General features: G+C 39.7%; 1 protein-coding gene across 4 annotated transcripts in view; it reads right to left on the bottom strand.

Moving 5' to 3' along the window:
- Positions 1-11,423, bottom strand: part of ATG5 (autophagy related 5) — a 118,737-nt gene extending 107,314 nt beyond the window's left edge. Inside the window, exons 1-2 of one of the 4 annotated variants that reach the window (XM_036872126.1) lie at positions 10,841-11,423; positions 5,122-5,286 (exon numbers count right to left, since the gene is read on the bottom strand). In XM_036872126.1, coding sequence (XP_036728021.1) covers positions 5,122-5,229 — 108 coding nt within the window. In that variant the 5' untranslated portion in view covers positions 5,230-5,286; positions 10,841-11,423. Of the gene's footprint in view, positions 1-5,121; positions 5,287-10,835 lie in introns of those variants that run through there. The other 3 variants (XM_036872124.1, XM_036872123.1, XM_036872125.1) reach the window with 3 other exon arrangements.
- Positions 11,424-16,942: the final 5,519 nt, after the last annotated feature.

Here is a 16,942-nt window from a genome sequence, read left to right as displayed (position 1 = left end):
GAATGAGACAGAAAGAATTCTTCCTCTCATGGAGCTTACAGGCTTGAGAGGCAGACAGTAAAAACAAAATTACAAATACGACGAATGCAAAGAGGAAGTAAAGAACGTTATAGGAGCAAGTAGCAAAGAAATTTAACCCAACCTAGGAGCTCAGGGAAGCCTTGACAGGAGGTCAATTTTAAGGCAAGGGTCAAAAGGGAAACAGGAATGAACCAAACATGCGTTGGTGTGGATGTCTGGGTGTGAGTAGGGATGGGAGATACTGCTGCTCATTCCAGCAGAGGGAACTGCAAGAAGGCATGGCATGAATACAAAAGGACAAAGACTGGCACATGAGGAATTATAAGAAGTTGAATATGACAGGACTGTAGAGATTTAGGACAGAATAGTACTGAAGAAGCAAGGGACCAGATCATGAAGAACCCTGTAAACTATATTAAGGATCCTAAAGACAATGAAAAGCCACTAAAGGTTTCTAGCTGGCAGGTGACAATGTCAGATACGTGTTTTGAAAAGATGACTCCAACTGCAGACTGGAAAATGGAAAGAGGGCAAGACTGAAACCAGGGGAATTAGTTAATATTATACAATACACTAGTTTTTTGTTGTTGTTGTTGTTTTATAAATTTATTTATTTATTTGGCTGCGTTGGGTCTTCATTGCTACGCACGGGGGCGAGAGGGGGCTACTCTTTGTTGCGGTGCGCGAGTTTCTCATTGCAGTGGCTTCTCTCATCGTGGAGCACAGGCTCTAGGCAAGCGGGCTTCAGTAGTTGTGGCATGCGGGCTCAGTAGTTGTGGCTCGTGGGCTCTAGAGTGCAGGCTCAGTAGTTGTGGCACAAGGGCTTAGTTGGTCTGCGGCATGTGGGATCTTCGCAGACCAGGGCTCGAACCCGTGTCCCCTGCATTGGTAGGTGGATTCTTAACCACTGCGCCACCAGGGAAGTCCCAATACACTAGTTTTTAAATGGTGGCCTGAACTAGGCTGTATCAGTGGGTATGAAAGGAATCAGAAAAGTGTGAAATATCTGAGATGTAAAATCAGATGAACTAAGTTATGAATGAATGTCAGGGATACGGGAGAAGGAAGTATCAAAGGATGAGTCCCATGTTAATTACTGTAAGAGTAATTAATTAGCTGGATGATAAAACAGGAAGGGAAGATGGCAGATAATCAGGTTTTCCGGAGTAAAGATGATGAGTCCAGTTTCAAACACACTCAGTTTGAGTTCCTTCAAGACATCTAAGTAAGGCTATCCAGCAGAAAGACATATAGGTCTGGAGTTCAGGAGAAAAATCCTGGGGAGCTGTCAAGATAAAAATGCTCAACAAAGACATAAAAATGGAGTGTTAGCTCTAGGGGGGAAAAAACAGTGAAGTGGAAAAAGAAAAAAAAAGGCAAAGCCCCAACGAATGCCAACACTGAGCAACAAGCAAAAGAGGTCCCCTGGCAAAGGGGACCACAGAAGCAAAACCAGGAATGAGGCACTGCAGAGCAATGGAGAAAACAGCCAATGACATCAAATAGTGCTGAGAGATCAAGCAAATGAAAGTTCAAAAACATACTCTAGGTCTGGTAAAAAAAATAAAAAAAAAAAGATGTCTTTAGTGACAGTGACAAGAACAGTTCTGTTGGAGTAGGGTGAAATATGATTACAGTGAAGAAAGTGGTGGGAGATGGGAAGGAAACAATGAGTACAGACAATCTTTTTAATAAGTCTGGCTGTGAAGGAAAAGCAAGTAGTTGAAAGGAGGATGGGGTCAACAGAGGGTTGTTTTAGGATAGAAAGGATTTGAGACAATATAAATGCTGCAAGGAAGAAGTCAGTAGATAGAAAAGTTTGAAAGTAAAGTAAATACAGAAGCAGGAGATGGGATCCAGAACACAGATGGAAGGCTGGGCCTTGTCTAGGAAGAAAGGACACCTCTTCCATTAAAACATGAGAGAGGAGAAGTAAAAGTATGTTGAGTGCAGATATGTTTTACAGACTTGGTGGCAGAAAGTTAAGGAAGGTCCTATTGTATGGTTTCTATTTCCTTTGTGAAGTAGAAAGTGAGGTCACCTGTCAAGAAAAATGAGGTCAGGACTCAGAGAAATAGTCCTAGCGGAGAACAGACACAGCTAACTAAGGAAACATAAAAGGAATGCTGGGAAATGTTTAGGGTCCACTCAAATCGATGACCATGTATCTGTATGATTTCCTCTGGTAAGAAGTCACAAAATATGAATGCAATTTAGTATGTATATTTCATACTGGATAATCTAAATGAAAAGCAACAGTTCAAATGAATATAACAGAAACAACAAAAACTGAAAAGTTGCCTATTTTCTAACAAATTTCCTTCCTAATACTCCCTGTAAAATACGATATAATTCTCAATGATATACATACAGGATGATGGCTGAAAGATTTATATGGAGCCAACAAATAGACAGGAATATGTCTAACATTAACATGCTTTTCCAATGGAAACAGGACATTCCAGAAGACTCTTTGAGTAATAATTTATAAATTTGGTATGAGTGGATATTTTTAAACCTAGTTTCTAAGAAATAAGCTATAAATATTAATAAAAATAAACTACATTCCCTTTCACCCATCCTTCCTGCACCTCCACGTGAACATGAATGGACTCTTCAATCCTTGGTGACAACCCTGTTATGTTATCTCATCTGAACTTTGAGAATGTTTGGGAAAGAGGTCTACTGGCTCTCAGGCTACGATATTTTCATCTCATTTCATCCGGAATCTTTAAAACATTATCATTATTATAACTCAAAGCAATTAAAAAATACATTCAAGTTTAATTTACAACCAAGAGACAGGTGAATGAAAATCATATTGGCACTAAAATGCTCACCTATAATAATTCTAAGGGTAACCACTGCTAGTGGTTTTGTATATTGTCTTTCTTATACTTAAGTACGTATGTGTTTATTAAGTATGTATGTATTTAAAGAACAAAATCTGCATTATGCTGCATGGTTTTAAAATCCAGTTCTTTGTTTAATATTTATTATATGCCTATCACCCAATATTCTGCAAAAACATAATCACAATCACTATGTAAGAGTTTCTTTTGGGTGAAGAATTAGGAAGAATTCAAGAAAAAAATCAATTACTATTAGACAAAACAATCCTCTTCCTCCAACAGTTATCCCCCATTACCCTTTGCCATTTTTAATTCGATTAGAAACAGACAGAAAACAACTTACCCTCTAGTTCTCACAACGGTCTTTTCGTATTTAAACAGATTCATATATAAGGAAGGAAAAATACTATATTCTTTACTTGGATTTTTTTTTTTAACTGCAGAAAGTGTGTCAAACATCATATTCTGATTTAAAAGTAAACAGTCTTAAATTATATATTTCTTAGTTTTTGCCACTTTGACCAGCTGAACACATACACTCTTTTGTTTAGATACTATTAGAAAGCTACCCAAAGTTAAAAGTTTTCATTAAAATAGCAAAAGCTAGTTTGGAAACAAACATAAATGATATCCTAACCCATGCTACAGGGGGAGAAGAGGAAAAATACATCTAACAAATGAAATGTCTCTAAAAATAAGCTATGATCACACTTCATTTTTAACTGTGGAAGTTTTTCTAAAGGCAGATAATTGTTGAGGTTTCCAAAGTTAAAATGACTCAAATTTATAAATATAACCAGCTACGACTACCTAAATACTAGTACAAAAGACTGCCCAATTTCTCTGAAATTATCATTCAATAAGAAAACCCAGAGAATTTAAAACAAACCCCTAACATGGGTGTAGAGAGGCTTTCATGCACTGAGTATCTACCATTTGCATGACCTATGCCAGATTCGAGAATGTGCAGAGAAAAATGCAAGTTCCTCTACCCAAAAATTTAGTGAATGGGCCCCTGAAGGAGCTTCTTCCAGCAGTCTGACTTCCCACAGCTGGAGAAGGCTGTGGAATAGTGCTGCTTCTCCAACAGAGAGGAAGAAAGCCAAGCGCAAGCTTTACTGAAGTGAAACAAGAAGACTTCCCTGGCGGCGCAGTGGTTAAGATCTGCCTGCCAATGCAGGAGACACGGGTTCGAGCCCTGGTCCGGGAAGATCCCACATGCCGCGGAGCAACTAAGCCCGTGTGCCACAACTACTGAGCCTGAGCTCTAGAGCTCGCGGGCCACAACTATTGAAGCCCTCGCGCCTAGAGCCCGTGCTCCGCAACAAGAGAAGCCACTGCAATGAGAAGCCAGTGCGCCGCAATGAAGAGTAGCCCCCGCTTGCTGCAACTAGAGAAAGCCTGCATGCAGCAACGAAGACCCAATGCAGCCCCAAAAATTAATTAATTAATTAACTTTTTTAAAAAGCACAACAAGAAATAATCCAGAACCACAAATACATTTCCACTTCTCCAGATCCTCCTGAGTAAACAATATTATGTGTACCTGAGATGAAAAAAAAAAAAAACTAAAATAACAATTGAGAATGTCTTTGCCTACTAGGGACTATTCAGTAAAAAGGCAAGATACTATTATCTCTGACTGACAGATGCTTAAGTTTGGATCATACATGCAATTAGAAAAGAAAAAAAGCAGACTAAAATCAGAAGATAATTGATACTTTTTTTTTTTAGAACAGACAATACAGTAACTCAAACATACAAGTCTATATACAGCGATTTATGTTATTAAACAATATATTTCATATAATCTATATTAGCTCATGAACATATGAAGTCACACACACATTCATATGTTCACTCAGCTTGCAAAAAGAATTTAAATAGTTGCTTTGAACCACCTACATACAAAAGAATCAAGTCTGAACCTAGCATTTTCAAAATAGCTTCCTGTTAAAAAACCACACATAACTTATGATTCATTATCATATACTATATATGCATAAGAAAAAGAAAGTCAAGAAGGTCCCACATCAACATGTCAACAGTGTTTTTTTCCTCTGAGTAGTAGGATTAGAGGTAATTCTTATTTTCTTCTTTTTGTAGATCTGTCTCCTAATTTTTTCCACAATAAGCACATATTAATTGTATATAAAATGTTGAAAATCAGCCTCCAGGTTCTTAGAGCTTTATTTACAAAAATGGACAAAGTTATGGTATCCCATTTGCCACCATCAACATAACTTACATAATATGGTTCTGCCTCCCGTTCAGTTATCTCATCCTGATAGAGGGTGAAGCAAGTTGGAATTCGTCCAAACCACACATCTCGAAGCACATCTTTGTCATCTGTCATTCTTCCAGTGGTTAAAGCAGTACATATAGGCTGAATTCTTCTCCAGCCAAAGCCAAACTGAAAATAAAACGAACAGTATTAGATCCTTGCAGGTATAAATGAACCTGCTCCAAAACAAAGGAAGATTATAGGAAAAAAAGAATACATAAAGACTATTCACTTCAAAAAACTCCGTGATGGGTATTCTTTAGAATGAATGCAAAAATCAGTACAACAAATTCTAAATGTGGAGCTATTATTTATTTAAGGAGATCACGGAAGTAACCATTTCAAAATTACATATACAACTAATGAACCACAGCCAAAGTGAAACTATACTTGAATCATTCTCTCAAGCCCCAAAAGAGTCTACCGCTTATCTAAAGTGAACTCTTCACCTATAACTTCTCTGTGTCTCAGTTTTCTCATCTGTAAAATGGGAATAACAGCACTGACCACATAAGATAGATATGAAAATTAAATTAATACATGTAGAACACTTAGAACAATGCCTATAACACAGTACTATAAAGTGTATTTATCATCATAATTTATAGAACCAACCAGAGCATGTCTCAAAAAATGTTCAAAAGTCAAAGACTTTAAGAACTTAGAATAATCAAAAGCATTATTTAGTGTAAACTGGAATTATGAGAGTAAAGGAAAATAACTAAAAATTATACATTGAACATTGCTAATAACATTCAATAGAGAGTCAATAAATATTTGATCATTTGATATGCCCAGCTCTGTGGCAGGTGCTGAGGGCATACAAGATGATGATGATGATGGTGGTGATAACTTTTTTAAAACCTCAGGCATCGCCCAGAAGGTATTATTTACAAATCTGCTAAACATACCATGCACTTTCATGTCCTTTGCATGGCTTTGCTCATGCCGGTGGTTCCTTACCCTAAAGTAGCCTTCCCCACCTCGCCTTCCAACTTACACATCATTCAGGACTCTGCTCAAAATAGCCTTTCTTCTATGCATGAATCAGGCAGAAACTGTTACCTCACTGTGCCTTTACTTTTCCTCTACTACGGCAGGATTTCCAATCTCATAATTTTTCCATCATACCATACTTATTGCCAAACATTCCTTCCAATTCCAAAATGTCCATGGTTATAACTAAATGTTACTTTGTGAGAGCTTTCATAATGCAGGAGGGGAAGAAGTTAAATATTAACAGAACCTATAGTGTTCAGGGAAGAATCTTAAAAGATATTGAACTTGAAGAATGGGTAGAATATGGACAGACAAAAAGAAGACAAATATTCCAAGCAAGGCAAAATAGCATCAGCAAAGGCAGGAAGTGGCAGGAGCAGTATGTGTACCAACTTTTTAGGAAACTTTGTGTTGGGAGGAGTAGTAGATAATGAAAGAGCTGACCTGTGACATGTTTTACTATCATACCTGATTCTAGGTAAGTCACTTTACTTCACTCAGTCTAAATTTCCTTACCTGTAAAAGTCACCAGGTTGTTCTAGAAAAAAAAAAAAAAATCTATAAAGTATTTGACATGGTAATGGACACAGCATGTGCTGAGAAATAAAAGCAATTATTATTCTTTTAATGTCAAATTTGTAAATATAAAATGTAACTGGATAATGAAGTACACCAAATAGAAAATTGTGGGTTTTCAATTTCATCCAACAAGCCTAGAAAGGTTTTATAATGGTGAAATAAAAACAATTATCTGGTAGCAGTTCACAAAAGGGGATCCAGAGCCAGAGAGAGGCTAGCCGGGAAGCAATTTCAGCAACTAAGGCACATAATGAGTGCCTGACCTAGACTGGTAGCAGTGGATTGATGAGAGACAGGAGGGCTTTCCAAGGAAGAATAAATAGAAGTTGGTAAAAAGACCGGCTGAGGGACAAAGACCAAGGACAGAGAAGATTTAAATGCTTACAGCAGGCTATCCAGTAAGGTAGTTAAGGGGTTTTGAAATCAGACTGACATGGGTTTCAACCCTGACTTCCACATATAAGCTGTATGTCCTTAGACAACAAACCTGACATCTCTAAACCTCATATCTATAAACTGAAGATAATTCTAATTTCACAGGGTTGTTGGGTATTTAGCACCTAGTAACCAAGCACTGGAAAAATGGTAAATGTATTTAATACATGGTTTCCCTGTGCTTCCATGGCCCCTCTGCTTGAATACCCTTTGCCCCTTCTCTTGGACAACTCTTAATCCTCTTTTAAGAGTCAGCTTAACATTAACTCCTTGGGAAGCTTTCCACTAAGCAAACTATAATATAATTACTTCTGTTATTATATCTTTATTGTTATACAGTGTAACAATGCATTGCACCTGTGTATCTTATCTGTCTCTTGCCCCTCCCCACACTAAACTGTCAGTTCCTTGACAGCAGAAACTGAGTCATATATACCTTTGTATCCAGGACGTTAGCATAATCAGCACATAATAGGCTCTGGAATTTTTGTTAAACAACTGGAAAATATATAAATAAATAAAATGTGTAAATCCAAAAGTTATACTAGCTACTTAAGAAACTTTTCCACCTAAACTCTTTCCTAAATCTGTACAATCACACTTCATATTCAGCGAATTTCACTATTTTAGAAAAATATTTTTCCCTCTCATACATATACTACGACATCAACACCATGCATCCAACTTGAAGGCAATGTTTTGGAAGAACAGAAATCCCAACCCATGATGCAGTCTACTAGAAGTAAGCTTCCTGAGGGCAGGGACTACTTCTTGACTGCTGTATTCTCTGCATCTAATTCATGGCCTGGAAAAGAGGCAGGTGCCCAACCAACAACACTTAGCAAACAGCACAGTGAGTATGATAAAAATATTGGGTTAGCCAAAAAGTTCTTTTGGGTTTTTCCATAACCTGTTACAGAAACCTGAATGAACTTTTTGGCCAACCCAATAAAATGCACAATTAACAGTCCCTTTTACACTACAAACCAAGAAAGGCTAACCTATTACCTGAAGCTGTTTTGCTGACAAAATCCCTAACTACTCAGAAATTACTTAAAATATCAAATAACTACTAGTAGTAAATTTGTAAACATCTAAAAATATATATGCTGGCTGATCTCCCTTTAAATTCATGAACACTGACCTCAAAAGTGGGCTGTGAGGGGTTCCCTGGTGGCGCAGTGGTTGAGAATCTGCCTGCCAGTGCAGGGGACACGGGTTCGAGCCCTGGTCTGGGAAGATCCCACATGCCGCGGAGCAACTAGGCCCGTGAGCCACAATTACTGAGCCTGCACGTCTGGAGCCTGTGCTCCGCAACAAGAAAGGCCGCGATAGTGAGAGGCCCGCGCACCGCGATGAAGAGTGGCCCCCACTTGCCACAACTAGAGAAAGCCCTTGCACAGAAACGAAGACCCAACACAGCCATAAATAAAAAATTAATTAAAAAAAAAAAAAAGTGGGCTCTGAGTATTGCCCAGTATTCTCATACTTCCCTAGTCCATTTATTCTTCCACTGTCCTAAATCAACTCCCCCTCCTCAAATTTTCACATCTCCTTCCTCACTCTCTCTCAGCTAATGACCTGGCTTTCTATTTCCTTCTATCTGGTTACTAAGGATCACTAGTTCTGAACAGGGGTTTTAAGGAACAGCCCCACCTCCACCCTGGGGGATAGGTCATAACTCCCTCCAATCTCCAAATGCTGAAGTGCCCCACGGTCCTTGAACCCTGCATTTGGAGATCTCTCAGGGCTTTAAATATCACTTACACATTAACAATTCCCACATTTACATCTTCAGCCTAGACTTCTCTTCTGAACTCCAGTTTCATATATACTACTGTATACTGACATTTCATTTGAAAATTCAGCAAGTGCAAAACTGCAAATGATTGCAGATCTTCCTCCCTCCTCTCCCTATTACTCTGTGGTTTTCCCCAAATCACTGGGTGGTAACTCCATTCTTTAGCAGCTCAGGCCATAAATCTGGGAGTCATCCATGACCCCTCTTCACACTTGATGGCTCTAGCTTAGATATAAATCTAGAATCTGGCCATTTCTCACCACCTCCACCCTTACCACACTGATCCAAGTCACCTTGACCTTTAACTCAGATAAATGCAAATGGCCTACCAACAGAGGTCTCAACATTTCTGCCCTTGCTGCAGAGAGACAACAAAGTAATCAGAAAAATCTTTTAAAACACAAGTCAGATCAGTTCACTCCTTTACTCAAAACCCCACCATCTCATTCAAAGTAAAAACTAAAGTCTTACGAGGTGTTAGCAGGCCCTATATGACCTGACCCCACTCTGACCTGCTTATCTGCTTCTCTCCGCAACTTGCTCCCCCAGTTCCAGCCAAACTCGCTGATGTGCTCCTGCCTCAGGGACTTTGTGGTTGCTCTGATGGCCCTCTCCACTACATCCACGGGCACCCTTTTTTATCACTATTAGGTCTCTGCTCAAATGTCATCTTTTCTAAGGCCACCACTATAATTTCCCATGCATGCTACCAGCACTCCCCATTCCCCTTCATTACTTTATTTTTTCTTCATAGCACTTTTCACTACCTGACACATATTCTAATTAATTTTTAAATTAATGTCTCCCCCCTCAACCCTCAAAGTGAACTTCATTATGGCAGGGATTTTTATTGTCTTCCTCACTGTTTATTGTTTTGTTTACTTTTTGTTCACTGCCTGGCACATAACTAGCACTTAGTATCTGTTAAATTAATAAAGTGAACCTACACTTGAAGCTTGTACATTATTCTAAAAACTCTTATAAATATAGTACCATTCTGTTCACTTTTCCCCAATTTTAATCGGCATACCTTTGAGGATCAAAGCACCTACTTAAATCCAATATAAAATTCTAAAATTTCCCTCCACTGCTACCCTCAGGCCAACATCTTTACTTTCAAATTCAAAATTCAACCAACAACTCCCTTTATGGAAATCACAAAATAAGTCCGTTCAGATCCAAGTACACACAGTCCCAAAGACTGAAATTTATCAAGTAAACTCTGGAAGGCCTTGGAAATTCAGTGCTGTTTGATAGCCTCTGGGTTCTGATTCTTGCTGAAAACATGCTGTGCCTCCCCATCCCTCAAAAAAATCTAGGACCAATCCACTTTCCCTAGGTTCCCCACGTTCAGGTGTGACTTGAAAATAATCCAAACTATAAAGTATGTGAAAGTGCTCTGCCAAGGGAAAATGGCTTTGTTGGCACTAAATATTATTATTAAAATGAAACAATGAATGCGTCTGAGAAGATAAATTGGGGGGAAACCCCACCGATTTCGGATAGAATCGAACTGCTTATAAAATAACTATGATCTAAATAACTAACTATTCCACGAAAAATGCAGGTCCCGAACTAAACTCTAGAGCCTGCGACGAGACCCAAGCTTCCCACCTTAGTAAGGAACGGACGTATTCCCCGAGAGACCGCGCAGGCTACACCCTCCAGCCGGCACTAGGGCTCCGAGGTGGGCTCTTGGCCAACGCCACCTCCCCCCGAGGAACCACCTTCACCCGCCACCACCGCCCGGGGGAGCGCTCCTCTCGCCGCACACGCCCCTCCTTCTTACCACACCTACCTAGCACTTCCCCAACCCTCTTCCTCCGGGCATTTCCTCACACTGGGGTGACAGACACACACATACCCTACCAGAAGCTCAGGCTTCTCCTCCGCCTTCCTGCACCGGTGAGGACGCTCGGGTCTCGGGCTCTGGCTGGGCGGCGGCGGAGAGCGCCAGACACACTGTCCCGCAGAGATGCACCAGACTGGAGTCCCGCTGGCCTGCGCAGCCGCAGAAGGCACCTGCGCGGAGGTCGGAGTCGAACCCTGCTGCACTTCCGCCCTCCCGTATCCAGCGAAGACAGCCCGCAGCGCCGCGGAGCTCTGGAAGCCCACCGCAAGTACAGTCACCCTCGGCGCCCGGAGATGACGTCACGGGGCCCCACGTGGCCCGCACTCCGCCCTCCCAGTTCGGCCCAACCCCGTGAGCAAGCTGGAGCCGCGCTTGAGCATGCGCGGACAGAGCAGAGAGCGTGACTTTTCGGTCAAAGCCATGGCAAGTTCCCGGCTTCTACCCTCTTCCTAGAGTCCTGTGCTTTTGGCATAGTCATTGTTGTTTAGGGAGGTTAATGTAACAGTTCCATGAGAGCAGAGAGTTTTACACATACTGAGTCACTGCCTCACTAGAGCTTCATCGCAGCATCCCTGTCCTGGCTTCACACAGTAAAATTAATAAAACGTTGGTTTTCAAAGTGTTTTCATATCTATTTTCTCATTTGATCTTATCCACTTTGTCAGAGCCACAGCACGAATTAAGAGCCGCATTTAACAAAAGACTAAAATACTTGAATACTGAAGCCCAGCCATCCCTCCAATTGTACGTACCTATGTCTTCCTGTTGGTGAAAATGACAAGCAATTAGTCAACTTACTCCTAAAAAGTGTTTGCATTAGGTCTATCCAGAAGTCTTAGCAGGCATTTAACGTTTTTCTCTTCATTACACATGGCTTTCAACATAATGCTATGCATGCCAAGTGAATACTACTGTGCTGAGACTCATGATAGGTTCCTGATAAGTGGGAAGACTAGGAAAATCCTAGTGTTAGCCACAGGATTCTTTTTAAAGAAAGAATCTTCTAAGAATTCCCTGGCTGTCCAGTGGTTAGGACTCCATGCTTTCACTGTCTGAGGGCGTGGGTTCTATCCCTGGTCGGGGAACTAAGATCCCACAGGCCGTGCAGCGCAGCAAAAAAAAAAAAAAAAAAAACCTTCTTGGAGGTTGTCTAGCCCAATGATTTTCCAGTGGTGAATCACAACTCATTGGTGGGTCATCAAATCAAGTTAGTGGGTCATGACTAGCAATTTTTAAGTTAAAAAAAAAATAGAAAATATTGGTATGCTTCACACATATTAAAGGTAAATATTGTTTCCTGAAGTTTTTACTTTAGTATGTACGTGGTTTACACTGTGTAGGAATGTGAAATACATTTCTTGATATGGGTAGCAGTCAAAAAAAATTGAAAGCCACAGTCCAGTCCACTCCACTTACTTAATGCAGAAATCCTCTCTATAGCATCCCCAGCAGACAGCCATTAGCCTCTGTAAAAAAGCTCGTGGGATAAAGTTGCCCCCACTTCCCAATGGTAGGCAAAACTAAATGGAATTTACTCTGAAATGTATCGAAAAAATTAGATGGATGGACGAATGGCTAGAGGGATGGATAGATGGATAAATATGTGATAATGCAAGTACAGTAAAATGTTAACGGTAGAATCTAGGTGGTGAGCATATGGGTGTTCACTGTAAAATTCTTTCAACTTTGCTGTTATGCTTGAAACTTTTCCTAATAAAATGTTTGGGGAGGGGGCAGAGAAACTATTTATGGAGAACCCTAATGGGTAGAAAGTGATTATATTGAGCTAAAATCCAGCTTCTTGTAACCTTTAAGAATTGACCCTGTTTATTTCCTTCCTCCCCTTGTCCCTCCTCTACCCCACCCCCAACCTACAATAGAAATAGCTAACCCTTGTAATAGACAGCACTTCAGCTATGAAAAGATATGCCTCAAAACCCACTCAGCATAAACACTGTCAGTTCTTTCACCCATTCTTCACATGACATATCTCTCCTCTGGATATGGTCCAGTTGTTGTTGTACTCTTTCCCATCTCATGATTATGCTCCTTGAGCAAAAATTTGGAAATAAGAGGAATTCTATATTTGTTCTCCGTCATTTCCATTTGTTAACATTATGTCGTCTCTCTCAATCAGTTACCAAGAGTGACAGATATCCACTCTGTCCTTTAAAATGTTTCTTAGACTCTAAAAAAAGAAAAAAAAATGGTAACAGGTTTCAAAAATTTGGATTTCTGACTTATCCTGGAATCTGACAGCCCTGGGACCACATTCCCACATGGCAACCGAGTGCTGGAGTGGAGCTGCAGCTGCCCCCTTTTAGGCTGGGAATGCCCTCTCCAGTTTCTCGCTGTCCCCGCACTATCACTTATTTAGACTTTAGATTACCTACCTGGATGCTAAAGGCTTTGGAGCGTAACACTCCTCTATAGCTCTTCGTGTTTCTAAGGCACTGCCTACCTCAGTTCTTTGCACGTAAATATTCATTTTGAACAAAAGAGCAAAACAACCAGGCCAGAATGCATTATACTGAATAACACACATTTGATTGTGATTGTGATCATATTTATAGTTCTAAGTTTTTACCTTTAGGCAATTCTAAGGACACACGCTTGAAGGTCAGGAAAGTATCATTATACAGTGTTCTCTCCTGTGAGGTGAGAGAGCATTTGGAGGATTCAAATATTATTTTGAGACTTTCAATGCTGAACAATCATAGACATCCCATTTGTATCTATTTAATTGACATTCTAAAATGAATCCAGGAGCTGGATGGATAGACTCTTTTAGCTTCAGTGACAGCCTTTCAGTCACTGTGACAAGTCTTCATTCAGTCATTTAAACATTTCTTGAGTTCACATAATTAGGTGCTTGGTAAAGTGAAAATAAGTAACTCTTAAGCAACAACAAAGGAACCTCCCAAATTTCATTACATGAATATATATTTTAAAATCACAATTTGGAGCAGTTTTCTTATGACTACCATGTCAACTACATAATACCATATGTAATTCCAGCACTGCTACAGATAAAATGTGGGTTTTTGTCGAAAATATTGTGTTATAAGACTATGATTCCAGTTACTCAGTACTCTCTATCTACTTGCCTACATAGATTGTATAGGAATGAATCAAAACAATATGCCTAATATTCTTTAGAAAAAATATATACATTCATAACTTGTATGCATTTGTGTTTTAATTTTTGATCCCCCAAATTACTATTATTCTTAAAAAATCTTTGAATTAGATTATTTGGCTGTTCTCATAGGAATATTTTCTATAAATAGCTCCTATTAAAAACTGGGAAAAATTAGTCAAGCAGTTTTTCAATCTGTTTTCTCAATGTGTGCAGAAGAAAAATAGTCTGGGAAGTATAAAATTAAAGGGAAACTTAAAAAAACAAAACCAAACTGAACAGCCTGATTCTTGAAACAGCAAAATAAATCCTTGCAATAATACGTTGCTATCACCAGGTGTCACAATCAACCTGACACAAAGCTCCGAGCTCCCCAACCAGCAAGGCCAGTCAATAGCACCCTCAGTGATGTAATAGACTGTTTCCCAATAGGAAAGTTCAAGTTATCTCAAGAGATTTTGTGAAATCCTAAAAAAAGTTTTCACAACAAAATTATTTTAATTTGAAAAAAAAAAACCCAAACACTTTCTAAACCTTGTCAGTACTGACAAAATTTCCTTCAAATCCATTCCCTTTCCTTCACCTGTGTTTGTTCTTCGATCATAAACTAGTGCAGAATAGCATAGCTGAGGACGTGCTCTTAAATCCCATATCTGACATCTATTATCTGTGTGGCCCCAGAAAAAAAAATTATTTAACCAGTACTGGCTACATAATTCCACAGGGCCAGCGCAAAATGAAAATGAGGGCCCTTTGTTAAGGAAAGGAATTTGAAGATGGCGACAGCAGAGCATTAAATCAAGCGCTGTGCATACGACAGGTCACACGCCCAAGAACCTGACTCTTATGTGACTTCTCCAAGCCTCCACTTCTCCATTTTCCTCACGGTTAAATGAGGATAATGATAGCACCTGCTTCATAGACTCGTTGTGAAGGTTAAGGAAGATGATGCACATAAAACACTTACCACAGTGCTTGGTAAATGGTGAGCTCTCAATACACAGGAGCTGTTGTTTTTATGTCCTTCATCAGGCTCTGTGCCTCCCTTCCCCTGCACCAACCCATTTTACAATCTTCTGCCAGAGTAATCTTCTTTAGCACAGTTCTAATTATGTCGCTGCCCTGTTTTTCACACTGCCTACAGAATAAAACCGAAATTTCTTGGAACTAACCTAATCCAGTTTTCCAGCTTCATCACCCATCACTTGTCTGGCTCCCTGGTCTCTCTCTGACCTCTGCCTCACATCCTGCGTCTTTGCTGATGCTGTTCCTTCTGCTGGAAGTGCCCTCTCCCCAGGACTGTACGGGAAATACAAGAATAGCAGTCACAGTTCTGCCTTAGAGCTGTTTACAATATAGACTGGGAAACAATATTACACAGAGATTCAGCAAGAATGCAAGACAAGGTGAAAAGAATGGTCAAGGAAAAACATGTCTTAGAAGTTCAGAAGTAGAAGCCATGACTGAAATGGCACTTTTTAAAGCATTTCATTTCATAGTTTATTAATGGTTACTATGTTATGCACAGACTTTATGTTATATGTATCAAAACGCAGAGCTCCATGGATTCTTTTTCAAAAATATAATTCATATCCCTCAGTTATTAAACGCTAAACTTAAAAGCAGGGGCAATATATACTTCTAATTAATTATTTTTAGAGCAGTTTTAGGTTTACAGCAAAATTGAGCAGAAAGTCCAGAGTTCCCACATGCCATCTCCACACACACGCAACTTCTTCCACTATCACATCCTGCAACAGTACGTTTGTTACAATTGATGAACCTACACTGACACATCTTTATCACCTGAAGTCCATATTTACATTATGGTTTGCTCTTGATTTAGTCAGAGAGGCTAAACATGAGTTTAGTCAAATGTATAATGACAGGTATTCACCATTATAGTATCATACAGTTGTTTCATTGCCTTAAAAACCCTCTGTGCTCTGTCTATTCATCCCTCCCCCCTCTGAACACTTGGCAACCACTGATCCTCTTATGTCTCCATAGTTTTGGGTTTCTGAGAATGTTGTATAGTTGAAATCATCAAGTATGAGGCCTTTTTAGATTGGTTTCTTTCAGTTAGTAATATGCAATTAAATTTTCTTCATGTCTTTTCAGGGTGCAATGTTTTTTAAATAAAATTTTAAAAATTTAAATGAAAGTCACATTTAATTACACAGAGTACTAATTTTTTACTTTAAAAAGTACGTTTAGGACTTCCCTGGTGCCGCAGTGGTTAAGAATCCGCCTGCCAATGCAGGGGACACGGGTTCAAGCCCTGGTCCAGGAAGATCCCACATGCCGCAGAGCAACTAAGCCTGTGCGTCACAACTGCTGAGCCTGTGCTCTAGAGCCCGTGAGCCACAACTACGCCTAGAGCCCATGCTCCACAACAAGAGAAGCCACTGCAATGAGAAGCCCGCGCACTGCATCGGACAGTAGCCCTGGTTCACTGCAACTAGAGAAAAGCCCGCGGGCAGCAACGAAGACCCAACGCAGCCATAAATAAATAAATAAATAAATAATAAAAATTAAAAAAAAGAAGACCCAAAACATACACATAATTTTAAAAAGTAAAAAAATAAAATGTATGTTTACCAGCAACCCTTGTGTTGGGGAACTTTCTGTGGGATAATTTGCCCACATAAAGTATCAGAATTGTCATCCCAGAAATGGTATGTTCCTAAAACCTCTGTCAATTTTAGGGACAAGCGGGATGGTTTAAAACACCGATTTTTTTGAAAATTCAGGTATTCAGTTTGCCTAAAAATAAAGTCTGTTGTGGAATAACTGCTGAATTTTTAAAAAGCCCATTGTGTAATCATTACTTTTTTCATTCACCTCCCAGATCTGATGGCAGTCAGCCCACACCTTTCTCCTTTATCTTTCTCCTTTAGTGGTATCGCTACCACACACATGCCATGGTTTACTTTTCATGTTTTCCTAAACACTACTACTGAAACGCTCAATAGCCATC

The sequence above is a fragment of the Balaenoptera musculus genome, chromosome 12 (assembly GCF_009873245.2).
Source record: "Balaenoptera musculus isolate JJ_BM4_2016_0621 chromosome 12, mBalMus1.pri.v3, whole genome shotgun sequence".
NCBI lineage: Eukaryota > Metazoa > Chordata > Mammalia > Artiodactyla > Balaenopteridae > Balaenoptera > Balaenoptera musculus.
Note: the sequence above shows the minus strand (reverse complement) of the source record. Positions and strands in the feature narration are given on the sequence as shown.